Genomic DNA, 18929 nt, shown 5'->3' with positions numbered 1-18929 from the left:
CTCGTCCCCCTCGAGCAGTGCCCCCCAGAGAAAGCCGATTGCCCTGGGGCCACCACTGCATGCTCGCTCCCTGAGTCGCTGCTCTATGAATCCATTAGATACATAGAGCCACTCCTCTGCCCCACCCTTTCTCTTTCCTCATTGGATCACTTGGTTTGATTGACAGCCAATGGGCTCCTGCTGCTGTCTCAGCCAATGAGGAGGGAGATTCCCAAGACAGCCAAGGCTATCATGAATATCGCTGGATCGGAGGGACCTCAGGTAAGTATTGGGGGGGGGGGCTGCACACAGACTTTTTTTTTTTTTTTTTTTTTTTTAGTGCATAGAAAGCATGGAGGCAAAAAACCTTCAGCCTTTACAAGCACTTTTAGTTCTACTTTAATGAATTATGACTTACTCTGATGTTGCGGCCTCTTTTGTAAAGTTCTCGGTCCTCTACTTTCTCATACATGCAGACTCTGCCAGGACCCCCAGAACACAGGAAACCTTTGGAGTAGGCCAAAATTGCATTAATATGCACGGGAGGCGAGCTGGTGCTGTCCATCGCTGAGAAGACGCTGTGGAAGGATGGAGACAGCTTCTAAACATTTACAAATAAAATACGTCCATTTACTAAACCAAGGATGGTTGGTTCATGTACAAATCAGACGCCGGTTAGTCCAGATGAGGAGACCGCAGTCATTTCCAGCATCCGGAGAACATGTGCACCTACACACAACAACCTAGCTGAAAATACCCAACTCCTGGCAATCCATAAGTGAATTTCAGTTTAAGCTCACCAAAATTGTTCAAGGGTCCTAACTGAAATATAGGACTTTTTATCCTAGCACTTGAACCCCTTGCGATGACCCTATGAGCCGATCCGAACATCTCAGGAATCCCTTATGTGGGCCACGGATATAAACTTAATCTCTTCATAGATGATGCCCTTCTGACCCTGACCAACCCCCTAACCACTCTGCCCAATCTGCAGCTGACCCTATCATAGTTCTCATCGATCTTGGGCCTAATGCCGTGTACACACGGTCGGACTTTTCAGCAACAAAAGTCTGACAGACTTTCGACTGACTTTTGGCGGACTTCTGATGGACTTTCTAACGAACGGACTTGCCTACAAATGATCACACCAAAGTCCGACGGATTGGTACGTGATGACGTACACCGGACTAAAATAAAGAAGTTGATAGCCAGTAGCCAATAACTGCCCCAGCGTCGGTTTTTGTCCGTCGGACTAGCATACAGACGAGCAGATTTCTGGGTCCGGCAGAGTTACAACGTAAAGATTTGAAGCATGTTCCAAATCTAAAGTCCGTCAGATTTTTGACTGGAAAAGTCCGCTGAAGGAACGGTGAAGCCCACACACGATCGGATTGTCCGCCGGATTTGGTCCATTGGCGTCCGTCGGACCAGTTCGGTAGAAAAGTCCGACCGTGTGTACGCTGCATAAGTGTCAATTTAGACAAGACGGTTGCCCTTAATGTCACTTTGGCACCAGACCTGGTTACTCACCTACAGACCCACTTTCCCTTCCAATGGGCTTCCTCCCATATTGACTATCTTGGAATTCGGCTGAATCCTTCCTATTCCCCTTTATTTTCATCTAATTACTACAACTTGCTTCGCTCCTTATTGGTATTTATGCAATCTTGGCAGTTCCCACACTTGTCCTGGATGACCATCTTGCCCAAAATGTTATATTACTTTCGTACCCTTCCAGTGCGGGTTCCGTCACATTTTTTACGCCTGCTACAGAATAGAATTCTGACGTTCATCTGGGCTAACGAACGTCCTAGGATCTCCAAAGCGACCCTCTTGATGCAAAGGCTACAAGGGGGGCCTGGGGGGTTCCAGATCGCTAAAATACTATTTGGCCACCCAGATTGCCCAATTATCCCTGCTTCATGCCGCAGTAGATGTTTCCCTGTGGGTGCTCCTGGAACTGCCCAACTGCGCTCCCATTACTGTGTCATCCCTCCTCTGGCTCCCTCAATTTTCGTCCAGCATTACTGAGTCCGCTTATGCAATATAGCCTACAAGTTTAGGATTCCATACAGTACTCGCCAGCCTCATGTCCCACTTTTTACCCCTGCTCCCTATCACCAACAACCCTCTCTCTCCCCAGGCCTGGACCACCCTCAGGCATTCTCCTGGTGGGTTGCTCATGGGTTCACACAGATCCACCACTTTCTTACCGCCAGATCGTTCCCCTCGTGGGCCTCGCGGGAATCCTGTGATATCCCAGAGACAGAATCCTTCCGCTACCTCCAACTTCAGCTTGGGCTTGCCTCACTGCGCAGAACTGTTACGTATCCATTCCAAAAAACTACCTTCGAACACATCTGCCAGCATTCATCTCAGCCCTCTATGCCTCTTTGAATAACCGTCCCTCCTCTCCTCCTCTCACCTATGCTGTCGTCCCAGAAGGAAGCCTCTTCTAAAGATGATGCACAAGCTGTTAATTTCCCATTTTTTCCTAACTGTTCAGCCTCTGTGACTTTAGAGTCACACATGTGGGCTTATACACAGTGGTAAATGACACTCCCCTCCCTCCTCCTCCATGTTGCTAAACACTATGGTGATGGGATATACAGTGCATCCAGAAAGTATTCACAGCGCTTCACTTTTTCCACATTTTGTTATGTTACAGCCTTATTCCAAACAAGATTAAATGCATTATTTTCCTTAAAATTCTACAAACAATACCCTAAAATGACAATGTGAAAGAAGTTTGTTTGAAATCTTTGCAAATTTATAAAATATAAAAAAACGAAAAAAAATCCCATGTACATAAAAATTTACAGCCTTTGCTCAATGCCCAATTACAGCCTCAATTCTTTCTGAGTATGATGCTACAAGCTTGGCACACCTATTTTTGGGCAGTTTCTCTCATTCTTCTTTGCAGGACCTCTCAAGCTCCATCAGGTTGGATGAGGAGCGTTGGTGCACAGCCATTTTCAGATCTCTTCATAGATCTAGTCTGGGCTCTGACTCGGTCACTCAAGAACATTCGCAGAGTTGTCCCGTAGCCATTTCTTTGTTATCTTGGCTGTGTGCTTGGGGCCGTTGTCCTGTTGGAAGATGATCCTTCGCCCCAGTCTGAAGTCCAGAGCGCTCTGGAGCAGGTTTTCATCGAGGATGTCTCTGTACATTGCTGTATTCATCTTTCCCTCGATCCTGACTAGTCTCCTAGTTCCTGCCACTGAAAAACATCCCCACCACCATGCTTCACTGTAGGTATAGTATTGACCAGGTGATGAGCAGTACCTGGTTTCCTCCAGACATGACGCTTGCCATTCAGGCCAAAGAGTTCAATCTTTGTTTCATCAGACCAGAGAATTTAGTCTCTCATGGTCTGAGAGATCTTCAGGTGCCTTTTGGCAAACTCCAGGTGGGCTGTCATGTGCCTCTTACTAAGGAGTGGCTTCCGTCTGCCGACTCTACCATACAGGTCTGATTGGTGGAGTGCTGCAGAGATGATTGTTCTTCTGGAAGGTTCTCCTCTCTCCACAGAGAAATGTTGGAGCTCTGTCAGAGTGACTATCAGGTTCTTGGTCACCTCCCTAAGGTCCTTCTCCCCCAATCGCTCAGTTTGGCCGGGCGGCCCCGCTCTAGGAAGAGTCCTGCTAGTTCCAAACTTCTTCCATGTACGGATGATGGAGGCCACTGTGCTGCATAGATTTTTCAGTACCCTTCCCCCGATCTGTGCCTCCATACAATCCTGTCTCGGAGGTCTACAGACAATTCCTTGGACTTCATGGCTTGGTTTGTGCTCTGACATGCACTGATAACGGTGGGACCTTCTATAGACAGGTATGTGCCTTTTCAAATCATGTCCAATCAACTGAATTTACCACAGGTGGACTCCAATCAAGTTGTAGAAACATCTCAAGGATGATCAGTGGAAACAGGAGGCACCTGAGCTCAATTTTGAGTGTCATGGCAAAGGCTGTGATACTTATGTACATGGGATTTATTACTTTTAAATTTTTTAATAAATTTGGAAAGATTTCAAACAAATTTCTTTCAGGTTATCATTATGGGATATTGTTTGTAGAATTTTGAGGAAAATAATGAATTTATTCAGTTTTGGAATAAAGCTGTAACATAACAAAATGTGGAAAACGTGAAGCGCTGTGAATACTTGTGGAATGCACTGTAAGATGGGGATTAATGGAGGCTTCACCACCATGTTACTCCCAACACACTCGTACACACAATGTATAATGCTTTGGCCTGGGCATCACTAAACTCTGGTCACTAAAAGGGGTTAAAGCAAATCTGTAAACAGCAGACAAGGGATTTCCTTAGGGATTTTAATTATTATTTGTGTCACCCCAGGGGCCGGGACAAGGGGTGGGGCAGAAGGGGTGGCTGCCCTGGGCACTGAGAGGTGGAAGGGGGGAGGGGGGCACGACAAGGAAATTGATGGGGAGGTGATTTGTGTTGGGAGCGGGAATTGGGGAGGCGGCAGGGGGTATAAATTGGTCCAGGAGGGGAAATTGGGGGGGGGGGGTGCTATGAGTTGTGATTTAGGGGGATTTGTGTTGGGAGGTGGGATGGGGGAATAGGATTTGTGCTAGGAGGGGGGGATTTGTGCTGGAAGAGGTGATATGGTGGAGGGGGAGGGAATATGTGCTAGGTGGGTTAATTTTTTATTTTTTTTGGGGGGGGGGATTTGTGTTAGTAGGGATGATTGGGAGCTATTTGTGCTAGGAGGAGAAATTTGAGGGGTAGAGGATTTGTGCTAGGAGGAGTGATTTTTTTTGGGGGGGGTCGATTTGTATGGGGGTGTTTGCAGAGAGAAAGGGTTTGAGCTGGGAGAGAGGATGGGGGGGGCAAAGATTTGTGCTGGGAGGGGCGATTTTGTCCTGGGAAGAGGGGGAATTTATACTTAGGGGTAAGCATACAGACTAGCCCCTAATTTTTTTTTTTTGGGAGGGGATTTTGCTCACATACAATACTTATACATCTTGTATGGGGGGGGGGCAGTTTTGCATGTTTGCCCTGGGCTCTAGATGACCTTGTCCTGGCACTGAGCCACCCTAAAAAGGTAAAGGTCTCATTTACCGGCCATCTTCGGACGCGATGCTCCGTCTGTCGGACCCGGGAACGCCTCTTCCTGCGATGTTCTGCTCCCAGCGCAGATCCCCGGATTCCCACAGACAGAGCTTCCCCGTGTCTGTGCCGCAGATGACACGGTCCTCGGACAGCCACGCGTGACACAGGAATTTCTGGGCATCTACCTTCTGGAAGTTCGTCTGTCTCAGGTTTCCTTCGACGTAGCGGAATAGTTTGAAAACGCCGTTACCCGTGACGCAGATCTGTGTGTTGTCATGTGGGTTGAAGCTCACCTGTAGCAGACAGACAGGAGGAAATTGTGTTAGTTTGTTAAACTGCTGTATATTTTTTCATGCTCATTAATGTATACATCTAACACCATCACCAATCACAGAGATCACAGAGATCACAGTACTCAGCAATAGACATGTGCAGTCTGTTTCGTTCCTAATTGAAATTTCAGGCATATTTTCAGTTTTCGGAATCAAATCCCTGTTCTGTCAGGGGAGAGGAGACATGTCATTTGTTCCTAGTAAGTAGGAACTGCGATATGTCCCCTCCTCTAGTCAGTCCCCTCCCCCCCGCAGTTAGAACACACACTGAGGAAACACGCATTTAACCTCTTGATCACCCTCTAGTGTTAACCCCTTCCCTACCAGTGACATTTATACAGTAATCAGTGCATTTTTATAGCACTGATCGCTGTATAAATGTCACTGGTCCCAAAAATGTGTCAAAAGTGCCCGATCTGTCCGCCGCAATGTCGCAGTCCCGCTAAAAACCACAGATTACCGCCATTACTAGTAAAATAATAATAATAATAAAAATGCCATAAATCTTTCCCATAGTTTGTAGACGCTATAACTTTTGCGCAAACCAATCAATATACGCTTATTGCGATTTTTTTTTTTTTTTTACCAAAAATACTTAGAAGAATACGTATCGGCCTAAACTGAGGAAAAAAATTTGTTTTTTTACATATTTTTTGGGGATATTTATTATAGCAAAAAGTGAAAAATATTGCTTTTTTTTTTCATAATTGTCGCTGTTTTTTTGTTTATAGCGCAAAAAATAAAAACCGCAGAGGTGATCAAATACCACCAAAAGAAAGCTGTATTTGTGGGAAAAAAGGAAATTTTATTTGGGTACAGTGTCGCATGACCGCACAATTGTAAAAAGTGCTCTAGTCAGAAAGGGGTAAAATCTTCCGGGGCTGAAGTGGTTAATGACACCCCAAAACGCAGATCGCAAACACAGTGTGGCTTGCCTGCACCAGTTTGCATGGTACAGTAGTACTATGCGATCTGGCTGCTCTGCATTTTTTTAAAAGTAGTGCAGTCACTACTTTTGGTGCAGTGCGGTGCTATTCGTTTCAATGAGCTGAAATGGTACTGCACCCAGATCGCATGTGAATCGCACAGCGCGTTCAATTTTTTTTTTGTAGGTTTCTTCGCTAAATTCCTGGTTTCTGGCCTAGTCCAAAATGATGTCATACATCCCAGGAGTCTTCATGGGAGGAGGGGCTTTCTCAGCTAAGCACACTCTCCTGTCTGAAGTCAATGCTACATGAATCATCTGCCCTTACTCAATATGGCCACCATTAGAAATGCTGGGGGGCGGGGGGTTTAAAGTGATTTCTTAACAAAATAAAGCATGAAAACATGGACGGATGGGGTAACCCTGGTGTTTTTAATTTTTTTCAGCCGGAAATTCTCTTTCTCATGAAAGCGATCCCAGCAGCTAATTAGCCGCTGGATCGCTTTCCGTCCCCCTTCCGCCACTCGCTGGTGTTTCTCGGGCTAACTGTTTTTTACCGGCGTGCCCAAGAATCAATCCAAGGGGGTCACACAGCTGGCCATAGAGGTTACCAGAGATCGTCTCTGTTCGCCTCTATGGTCTTGGAGGACCGAAGCGACATCATGATGTCACTAGGGTCTAGGGCGAAAGTAAACAATTTTTTTTTTTAAAGCAAAAGACCATTTAAAAAAAAAAAAAATGTTTCTGATCTTTTGCTTTATAGACTCCAGATCTCTCCATAAAGAGGACCTGTCATCCCTTATTTCTATTACATTCCTTGTAATAGGAATAAAAGTAATAAAAATGAAAAATGAAAGGGACAGTGAAAAAATAAAATACATAAAAATAAAAAAAAAAAGCGTGCATATGTAAACGGTGTTCGCACCACACACGTGAGGTTTCGCCGCAAACGTTAAAGCGAGAGCAATAATTGGAGCCCTAGACCTCCTCTGTAACTCTAAACTGGTAACCTGTAAACATTTTTAAAGCATCGCCTATGGAGATTTTTAAGTGCCGTAGTTTGTCGCCATCCCGTGAGTGTGTGCAATTTGAAAGCGTAACATGTTAGTTATCTATTTACTCGGCGTAACATCTTTTATGTATATACTGATATACTGATTAAAACTTGTAAACAAAAAGTTCCATAAAAGGCGTGGTCAGCAAGTAGATATTAAAAGTACACATGTGCAATTTGTTTCGTTCCAAATTCGTTTCATTAATGAAATTCAACAAATTATTTAATTCGGAAACATCTGAACAAACGGAAACCTGTTTAACTAATTTTTCAGAATATACGAATATTCAAAAATTAGTAAAATTCGAAATCCCAAAAATTCGAAAATCTGAAATAATAACTAACTATTAAATGATAGGTATTGGAATTTCCTTTCAAATTTGGCTGTTAGTGAACGTAACGAATACGAATTTATCCAAAGTTACAAATTATCCAAAATAACGAATGCCGCATCTAAATGAATGAAACGTAATGAATTAATAGTAATAAAAAATAGCAATAATAATAATAATTTAAAAAAAATTTATTATTATTATTTTTTATTAATTCGATCTGTTCTATTTGATTATATACGGCATTCGTTATTTCGGATAATTCGTAACTTTGGATAAATTCGTATTTGTTACGTTCACAAACAGCCAAATTTGAAAGGAAATTCCAATACCTATAATTTAATAGTTAGTTATTATTTATAATTTTCGTATTTTCTTTCCTATTTTCGTATTGTGATCATAACGACTGACCCAAAAAAAAAAAAAGAATTAAAAGAAAAAATAAAACAATTTTTTTCTGCAGTGCACATGTCTAATTAAAAGTGAATTTAATAGAGAGTGTTCAGTTTGTGGTGCTCAGATTGGCTGATCTGTGATGGACAAGGCACCCAAGGCAAAAGAAAAAGAGCACATCCCCCATGAGCTGTGAACTGCTTTACCACCATAGATTGTATGTTCTGCCATAGCTCCCAACTGTCCAGGATTTCAAGGGATTGTCCGTGATTTGGAGCAATGTCCCTCTGTCCGTCATTCCTTCTCATTTGTCCCTCATTTTGGTCTGATCTATATAGATGTATATAAAATGCACTTTTTATCATTCAAAAAGTGTTTTCCAACGCGAAACCTTTCATCTGATTTTAAATTGCTGCATTTGTAAACTCCAAAAGCCAATATAAAGGAAAAGTAGTGGTAAAAAAGCACTTGGGGGTTTAACCAATCTTGTTTTTTTTGTAAATTCTCCTTTAAGGGGACAAATAGAACCAATTATTCAAATTTTAAATAGAAAAGCTTAAAATAGAATAGAATAAAAAAGAATAGGATAGAAAATAATCGAATATAATAAACAAATAGAAAGAGAATATAATTAAAAAAACAATAGAAAGAATATAACCATTTCCCAAAATTCTAATTCGAATTTGAACAGAATAGAAAAGAATAGATTAAAATAGGAAAATGATTACATTCTTTTTGTTTTACTCTTTTTTCTATTCTATTGTTGTTTTTTTATACTATTCTGTTAATTTCTATTGTATTCTAATCTATTCTTTTCTATTTTATTCAAATTGATTCTATTTTAATTTTGGGAAATGGTTATATTCTTTCTATTCTATTGTTTTTTAAATTATATTTCTTTGTATTCTATTCTTTTCTATTAAAATTTCAGAAGATTGTTTTTTTATCTATCAAAAAGTGTTTTCCAGCACTAAACCTTCATCTGATTTCTAAATTGCTGCATTTGCAAATTCCAAAAGCCAATATAAAAGGAATAGTAGTGGTAAAAAAGCACTTGTGGGTTTAACCAATCTTGTTTTTTTTTTTTTTTTGGAAATTGCCCTTTAAGGGGGTGTGGTAAGGGGTGTGTCCTATGCCTGCATGCTTTTGCTGATAGGTGTCCCTCATTCCCATCTCAAAAAGTTGGGAGGTATGGTTCTGCCCTTTATTGTGCCCTTCTGCCCACCCATTGGCCCGGCGGCCCCAGCTCACACAGCATTCATGTCCTGCCTGTTCAGCCCTGATATTACCTGGTAAATGGGGCTATTTTGGCTGTCCGCCCTCACAGAAGCCATGACTTTCTGCTTCTCCCACATCCAGAAGATGATCTGCCATTCGGGAGACCCCGACAGAGCCACCAGGTACTTGGAGTCTGGGGAGAAGGCGATGCTGACCAACTCCTGGCACAGAATGTCCGGTGCGCTCAACACTTTGCGCTTCTTGAACGGCGTGGAGGCCAGATCATAGATGGTGATGGTGGCCTTGTCTGGGCCCTTCTCGGACATGGCGAGGTATCGGCGGTTCGGGCTGATGGCCAGCGCCTGCATGCCCTGACTCTTCTCCGAGCCTGTGGGTGTAAGGAATGTCAGTGGATAATAATATATATGGACAAGAAACATCAGGAACTAAAGCTGGGTCAGAGGATGATCGTAGTCTTCAATCTACTTCAATTCCTACTATAGTGGAACTCGGGGAGAAATAGACCAAGATGTCCAAGAGTGGTGGTTAGAAGGTTGAAGCAACCATTTATTACTGACAGAGGAGCCTACAATGGTCCACTCTGAATTGTAACTAAACCGATTGATTTAATCTTTTCCCAAAAACGTTACATTCACTGCATTCCGTGACTGATAATGAAGTAGAATAATGACGTATTGGACCAGACAGGACCTTTAGTGATGCAGCTGGGAACATACAAGATCATGTTCTAAGCATAGGAACATACAAGTCTAATTTATACTGTTTCTTACAATGCAAGCATATTATTAGGTATGATATGATTGGTTGCTAAGACCTACATCATTGTAACTAACCTGTCATACCAACCAGACAAATTTATTCATTCCCACGAATACTTTATGTTTATTAAAAAAGATTTAAACAGTTTTTGTCTGTAGTTTTACCCAGTTAAAATCCTTGTCTACAGACAATATGACACCCAATAGGTTCACTCTTCTTGTTTTGATAAGACTACTCCAACCCAAGAACGTTAACATATTTCCAACTTCAACTTCCAACGGGAAAATTAACTTTAGTTCACCCCACTCTATTTGTTAAATGTCTTCATAGGCGTGCGCAGGGGGTGTGATAGGTGTGCCTGGGCACACCCTAATCATCCCATGCAGTGCAGATTTCCCCTGCTGATATTTCACCAAAGCCTTTAGGAGCCTGGGGATCTTAAAAAAAAATTGTAAAAAATAATCCGAAAATAAAATAATAAAAATAAAAAACTACTGACACCGTCCTCTGCCGACACCGTCCTCTGCCCTACTGACACCGTCCTCTGCCCTACTGACACCGTCCTCTGCCCTACTGACACCGTCCTCTGCCCTACTGACACCGTCCTCTGCCCTACTGACACCGTCCTCTGCCCTACTGACACCGTCCTCTGCCCTACTGACACCAATCTCTGCCCTACGGACACCGTCCACTGCCCTACTGACACCAATCTCTGCCCTACGGACACCGTCCACTGCTCTACTGACACAGTCCTCTGCCCTACTGACACCGTCCTCTGCCCTACTGACACCGTCCTCTGCCCTACTGACACCGTCCTCTGCCCTACTGACACCGTCCTCTGCCCTACTGACACCAATCTCTGCCCTACTGACACCAATCTCTGCCCTACGGACACCGTCCTCTGCCCTACTGACACCGTCCTCTGCCCTACTGACACCGTCCTCTGCCCTACTGACACCGTCCTCTGCCCTACTGACACCGTCCTCTGCCCTACTGACACCGTCCTCTGCCCTACTGACACCGTCCTCTGCCCTACTGACACCAATCTCTGCCCTACGGACACCGTCCACTGCTCTACTGACACTGTCCACTGCCCTACTGACACCAATCTCTGCCCTACGGACACCGTCCACTGCTCTACTGACACAGTCCTCTGCCCTACTGACACCGTCCTCTGCCCTACTGACACCGTCCTCTTCCCTACTGACACCGTCCTCTGCCCTACTGACACCAATCTCTGCCCTACGGACACCGTCCACTGCTCTACTGACACTGTCCACTGCCCTACTGACACCAATCTCTGCCCTACGGACACCGTCCACTGCTCTACTGACACAGTCCTCTGCCCTACTGACACAGTCCTCTGCCCTACTGACACCGTCCTCTGCCCTACTGACACCGTCCTCTGCCCTACTGACACCGTCCTCTGCCCTACTGACACCGTCCTCTGCCCTACTGACACCGTCCTCTGCCCTACTGACACCGTCCTCTGCCCTACTGACACCGTCCTCTGCCCTACTGACACCGTCCTCTGCCCTACTGACACCGTCCTCTGCCCTACTGACACCAATCTCTGCCCTACGGACACCGTCCACTGCTCTACTGACACTGTCCACTGCCCTACTGACACCAATCTCTGCCCTACGGACACCGTCCACTGCTCTACTGACACAGTCCTCTGCCCTACTGACACCGTCCTCTGCCCTACTGACACCGTCCTCTGCCCTACTGACACCGTCCTCTGCCCTACTGACACCGTCCTCTGCCCTACTGACACTGTCCACTGCCCTACTGACACCGTCCTCTGCCCTACTGACACCGTCCACTGCTCCACTGACACCGTCCTCTGCTCCACTGACACCGTCCTCTGCTCCACTGACACCGTCCTCTGCTCCACTGACACCGACCACTGCCCTACTGACACCGTCCACTGCCCTACTGACACCGTCCAATGCCCTACTGACACCGTCCACTGCCCTACTGACACTGTCCACTGCCCTACTGACACCGTCCACTGCCCTACTGACACCGTCCAATGCCCTACTGACACCGTCCAATGCCCTACTGACACCGTCCACTGCCTTACTGACACCGTCTTCTGCACTACTGACACCGTCTTCTGCACTACTGACACCAATCTCTGCCCTACTGACACCGTCCTCTGCCCTACTGACACCGTCCTCTGCTCTACTGACACCGTCCTCTGCACTACTGACACCGTCCTCTGCTCTACTGACACCGTCCTCTGCACTACTGACACCGTCCTCTGCCCTACTGACACCGTCCTCTGCTCTACTGACACCGTCCACTGCCCTACTGACACCATGCTCTGCCCTACTGACACTGTCCACTGCCCTACTGACTCTGTCCTCTGCTCTACTGACACATCCACTGCTATGCTGACACCGTCCACTGCTCTACTGACACCGTCCACTGCTCTACTGACACCGTCCACTGCTCTACTGACACCGTCCACTGCCCTACCGACACCGTCATCTACCCTACTGACACCGTCCTCTGCTCTACTGACACCGTCCTCTGCCCTACTGACACCGTCCTCTGCCCTACTGACACTGTCCACTGCCCTACTGACACCAATCTCTGCCCTACTGACACCGTCCACTGCTCTACTGACACCGTCCACTGCTCTACTGACACCGTCCACTGCCCTACTGACACCGTCCACTGCCCTACTGACACCGTCCACTGCCCTACTGACACCGTCCACTGCTATGCTGACACCGTCCACTGCTCCACTGACACCGTCCACTGCTCCACTGACACCGTCCACTGCACTACTGACACGTCTATGTTTTAATACATTTTAAAATGTTTTTTGCATTTATTGACTTTATTTTTTTCCATTAAAGAGTTTTTATTGAAATTTCCATACAAATAACAGAAAAATTAAAGGCAGCTGATTCTGGTATATAACAATCAGGTATAGCATTAAAACATTTACATACAAATCTCAATCAAAGTAATATACATTGGACAATAGTCATACAAATGATCAAATAAAGCATACATAAACAGTATAGTAAAATCCCTCTTTATCCCATTTATGGGTTCTAGCTGTAAACAAGCTCTAGCTAATATAATGACAACATTATCATGTATAATTCAAGAAATTAGAAAAAGAGAGAACTGTGAAACCTTGATATACTCCTGGAATAATACTGAAGTATGTACGCATATATATACATATATACACACATATGCAAATAGTTACACAGTAGGTAAGGTTGAATAGTCCATCCAGTTCAACCTGCGTAGGTGTACGTGTATCACTGTCTATAATTATTTCCAATATCCCTGTACTGTATGTTGTGTTCTTTAAGATGCACATCCAAGAGTCTCTTAAAAATATCAATACTCCCTGCTGAAACCACCAATTGTGGAAGAGAGCTCCACATCCTTACCGCCCTGACAGTGAAAACCCCCCTGCACAGTTTAACCACTTGGCTACTGGGCACTTACACCCCCTTCCTGCCCAGGCCATTTTTCAGCTTTCAGCGCTGTCACACTTTGAATGAAAATTGCTCGGTCATGCTACACTGTACCCAGATAAAAATTTTTATCATTTTCTTCACACAAATAGAGCAAATTTCTTTTGGTGGTATTTAATCACTGTAACTAAGTAATTTTTCTTCTTCACTGATGTGCGCTGATAAGGCAGCACTGATGGGCACTGATAGGCTGAACTGGTGGGAATTGATGAGGTGGCATTATGGGCACTGATTAGGTGCACTGATATGTGGCGCTGATGAGCACTGATAGGCGGCACTGATGGGTACTGATAGGCGGCATGGATAGGCGGTACTGATGGACATTGATGGACAGCATTGATGGGCACTGATGGACAGCAGTGATGGGCGGCACTGATAGCCAGCACTGAATGGTGAGGCTGCTGCATTGATGTGGACTGATAAGGTTGCATTAATGGCACTTGTGAGGCTGCAGATTGGCATTGATCAGGCTGTATTGATGGCAATGGTGAGACTGCAGATGGACACTGACCGTTATTTTATCCTTATTTAAAATTTTATTTTTTTTCCTGAAACTTCCCTCTTAAAATTAATGTGCGTGTTATACGCCGATAAATACGGTAATTGATTTTGCCCTTCTTTGGACTCTCTCCAGTTCCAGCACATCCCTTCTGAGAACTGGTGACCAGAACTGGACGGAATACTCCAGATGTGGCCGAACCAGTTTTATAAAGTGGCAGGATTATAGTTTCATCCCCGGAGTATATCCCCTTTTGTATGCATGCTAAAATTCTGCTGGCTTTGGTAGCTGCAGCTTGACATTGTACGCTATTACTCAGCCTGTCATCTACTAGGACCCCCAGATCTTTCTCCATCCTTGATTCCCCCGAAGATTCTACCCCTAGTGAGTAGTTTGCATTTATGTTTTTTGCCACAAAGTACATTATTTTACATTTCTCTACATTAAACCTAATTTGCCATGTATTTGCCCACCCCATTATTCTGTTCAGGTCTTTCTGTAAACTTTCTATATCCTGATGTGAAGTTAAAGCCCTGCTTATTTTTGTGTGGTCCGCAAAAACTGAGATTGAGCTATTTATCCCGTTCTCTATATCATTTATGAATAAATTTAATAGAATTTGTCCCAAGACAGAACCTTGGGGTACCCCACTTACCACTCCAGACCAGTCTGAGTACATGTTATTTATCCCACCCTTTGGACACGCCCATGCGTGTTTGAGCTTTGGGGTGCACACCCTAATCAATATATGTATGTATTTATATGCACTATATATACCCTCAATTTCAACTAGCCCTCTCAAATTGTGCAAACGGAAAATAATTGCTGGCGAGTGTGGGGCTACCACGGAGGTGGGGGGGATGAGGGGGGGGGGCGAGTACCACCGGGAGACGGGGTTAAATGGGAGCCTTTCTCCCAGCCAGGGGAAGAGGAGAGACAGCCAGATCATCAGAGAGGGGGGCTGTAAGCTTTCATTTGAATTGCCCGGTGTTCCTGGAGCTCACCGTCACACAGTCCCACCTCCTGGCCCAGCACCTTTGATAGACAGAACACCGGTCCAATGCCGGGGTGTGTGAGGTCATCAAAGGCGCCAGGCCAGGAGGCGGGACTGTGTGATGGTGAGCTCCAGGAACACCGGACAATTCAAATGAAAGCTGTTATAGGGCGTACACACGGTCGGACATTGATCGGACATTCCGACAACAAAATCCATGGATTTTTTCCGACGGATGTTGGCTCAAACTTGTCTTGCATACACACGGTCACACAAAGTTGTCGGAAAATCCGATCGTTCTAAATGCGGTGACGTAAAACACGTACGTCGGGACTATAAACGGGGCAGTGGCCAATAGCTTTCATCTCTTTATTTATTCTGAGCATGCGTGGCACTTTGTCCGTCGGATTTGTGTACACACGATCGGAATTTCCGACAAATTTTGTTGTCGGAAAATTTTATCTCCTGCTCTCCAACTTTGTGTGTTGGAAAATCCGATGGAAAATGTCCGATGGAGCCCACACACGGTTGGAATTTCCGACAACACGCTCCGATCGGACATTTTCCATCGGAAAATCCGACCGTGTGTACGGGGCATAACAGTGGGCCTTCCCCGCTCTCTGATGATCCGGCCAGCTTGCCTCTTCCTCTGCACAGGTGAGGCTGTATTGATGGGCATTGGTTACACTGCATTGATGGGCACAAGTCATGCTGCATTGATGGGCGCAGGTCAGACTGCATTGATGGGCGCAGGTCAGACTGCATTGATGGGCGCAGGTCAGACTGCACTGATGGGCGCAGGTCAGACTGCATTGATGGGCGCAGGTCAGACTGCATTGATGGGCGCAGGTCAGACTGCACTGATGGGCACAGGTCAGACTGCACTGATGGGCACAGGTCAGACTGCACTGATGGGCACAGGTCAGACTGCACTGATGGGCACAGGTCAGACTGCATTGATAGGCGCAGGTCAGACTGCACTGATGGGCACAGGTCAGACTGCATTGATGGGCGCAGGTCAGACTGCATTGATGGGCGCAGGTCAGGCTACATTGATGGGCGCAGGTCAGACTGCATTGATGGGCACAGGTCAGACTGCATTGATGGGTGCAGGTCAGACTGCATTGATGGGCGCAGGTCAGGCTACATTGATGGGCGCAGGTCAGACTGCATTGATGGGCACAGGTCAGACTGCATTGATGGGTGCAGGTCAGACTGCACTGATGGGCACAGGTCAGACTGCACTGATGGGCACAGGTCAGACTGCACTGATGGGCACAGGTCAGACTGCACTGATGGGCGCAGGTCAGACTGCACTGATGGGCGCAGGTCAGGCTGCATTGATGGGCACAGGGCAGGCCGCATTGATGGGCACCGGTGAGGCTGTGCTGATGGGCACTGATAGGCTGCACTGGTGAGCACTGATGTGGCTGCACTGATGGGCACTAATAGGCAGCACTGATGGGCACTGATAAAGTTGTTGTTAATATTTGGACAAAAAGCAAAATATTGGTACTTTAAAAGAAGTACGTGGTGGGCCAAAATATTGAATAAAAATTATATTATGTTCATATTTTTGTCTACATATCTATAGTTACTCCAGTCCCTATCATTGAAAAAGTGCTAGATAACATTTATTTTACATATATAATAAATTCATAGTTCATAAGCAGTCCACAAGAAAAATGGTAACACATGATTGATATTGGAACCCGACACAGAATGGTTCATGTTAAAATGGATGTTGTTAATATTTATTTTTGTAACTTAATTCTGCATAAAACATTTAAGTGTAATTTCATGAGATCATTTATGAGGGCATATTTAGGGGCGGCGCATGATAGGGGTTGGGTGGGGCAACTGGTGGTGAGTAACCCTTAGACTCCTTTCACACTGGGGCTGCGGCTGCGTTAGCAGTAAGGCGCCGCTCGTTTTAGCGGCTCTTTTTCGTCCGCTAGCGGGGCCCTTTTGACCCTAAAGAAGTGATTGAAAACCCTGTGTTGCAGCGCTTCCGAATCGCTTTTCAGGCGCTTTGGTAGCGCTGCCCATTAATTTCAATGGGCAGGGTGTTTTGGGAGCCCTGTCTACAGCGCCCCAAAGATGCTACTTGCAGGACTTTTCCTAAAGTCCCGCAAGCGCACCGCCCCAGTGTGAAAAGTCACAGTGAAATGAATGGGAGGCAGTTTTCAGGCACTTTACAGGCGCTATTTCTAGCGCTAAAACGCCTGAAAACCACCTCAGTGTGAAAGAGGTTGTAAACGTTCGTGTATTTTCACCTTAATGCATCCTATACATTGAGGTGATAAAACACCTGTCAGTGACCGGCCCCCCAGCCCCCCCGTTTTACTTATCTGAACCCTTGAACTTGTCTCACTGGGATGCGCTGTCTCTCTGCCCGGGGTTCTTGGCTGTTGATTGGATAGACTGAGCCATTGGCTCACGCTGCTGTCAATCAAACCCAATGACGCGGGCGGCGGAGGGGAGGGGCAGAGTCCTGCATTCGGCGACTATGGACGCCGAATGCTGGACTCGGGAGCGCACCCGCAAGGTAACCACCCGGGAGAGCGCTTCTCCTAGGGGGATATTTGATGCGGGAGGAGCCGAGAAAGCCGCCGGGGGACCCCAGAGGTTCGGGGCCACATTGTGCAAAACGAGCTGCACAGTGGAGGAAAGTATGATATGTTTATTTAAAAAAAAAAAAAAAAAAAAAACCTTTAGTGTCACTTTAAGCCCTGGTTAGTAGCTCAGGACTTGAAATTTTGAGCCCTGCAGTATATTACCAAACGTCCCAATACTTTTGACAAGTATATTTGAAAGTATTAGTTAAGACACAGGCAGACCCGTATCTATGAGCCTGTCCTAATTCATGTACAAAGTTTTCCCGTGTTTTACGCTATTTACTTCAGGCAGACAGTACCGGGTTTTATTTCATTTCTTGTCAAGGTTTTTTTCTACTTTAAAGAATACCATCCTTGTAGTAGTCAGGAGTTCAACTCTTAAATATGGATTTTCTCTATTATGAAATAATATAGTATAATTTTCTAAAGACTAATAACTATTAATATTGAATGACAATTTCTCTGAGTATTCGTCCGACTACAGCTTCATAGGAGGCCCTGATGAAGAGGGATGACCCCTGAAACGCGTTGGCTGGCAACTCTTCATAGATGCTTTAACTGTGACAAGCCTATCTCCCTATCTGGACAGCTTGGCACGCTCATTAATAAAAGAGGAAAGATCAGTCTCCTTATTGGTGGATGGATCTATAGGCATCTCTCTGGGATCTTACCCGGAATGAACTTCTGCCATTTCTGGTCCACATTGTATTTGATGCAATTGTTCCCGGAGGGGAAGATGACGGTCTGCTCATCGAAGTAACAGATGTTATTGATGACCTGAGAGCGAAGGCCGAAGATATAGTGTGACTGAGCCACGATCGCCGACATGGCGCACCAACCGACCAATCACCGGATCTGTGAATGAGACAACGTCACAATTCCATCAACAGGAAACGTCTCCACCCTGTGATTGGAGAGACTTCCCCTCACTTCCTGTCCAGGTGAAAGAGGAAATCTCTGAGATGGGGACACAGCCAGACATTACGCTTCCCTGGAGGTTATACACAGGTAGGTGGGGGTTATATACAGGTAGGTGGGGGTTATATACAGGTAGGTAGGAGTGGGGGGATGGTATATACAGGTAGGTAGTGGTGGGGGATGGTGTATACAGGTAGGTAGGAGTGGGGGGATGGTGTATACAGGTAGGTAGGAGTGGGGGGATGGTGTATACAGGTAGGTAGGAGTGGGGGGATGGTATATACAGGTAGGTAGGGGTG

At 45.5% G+C, this 18929-nt stretch overlaps 1 protein-coding gene across 1 annotated transcript in view; it reads right to left on the bottom strand.

Moving 5' to 3' along the window:
* The window catches only part of CFAP57 (cilia and flagella associated protein 57), a 72603-nt gene that overhangs the window by 50033 nt on the left and 3641 nt on the right, over positions 1–18929 (bottom strand). Inside the window, exons 2-5 of the mRNA XM_073593896.1 lie at positions 18384–18567; positions 9384–9700; positions 5068–5351; positions 398–557 (exon numbers count right to left, since the gene is read on the bottom strand). Coding sequence (XP_073449997.1) covers positions 398–557; positions 5068–5351; positions 9384–9700; positions 18384–18540 — 918 coding nt within the window. The 5' untranslated portion in view covers positions 18541–18567. The remainder of the gene's footprint in view (positions 1–397; positions 558–5067; positions 5352–9383; positions 9701–18383; positions 18568–18929) is intronic.

The sequence above is a fragment of the Aquarana catesbeiana genome, linkage group LG07, assembly GCF_042186555.1.
Source record: "Aquarana catesbeiana isolate 2022-GZ linkage group LG07, ASM4218655v1, whole genome shotgun sequence".
In the NCBI taxonomy this organism is placed as follows: domain Eukaryota; kingdom Metazoa; phylum Chordata; class Amphibia; order Anura; family Ranidae; genus Aquarana; species Aquarana catesbeiana.
This window is presented reverse-complemented; position numbering and strand designations above follow the sequence as displayed.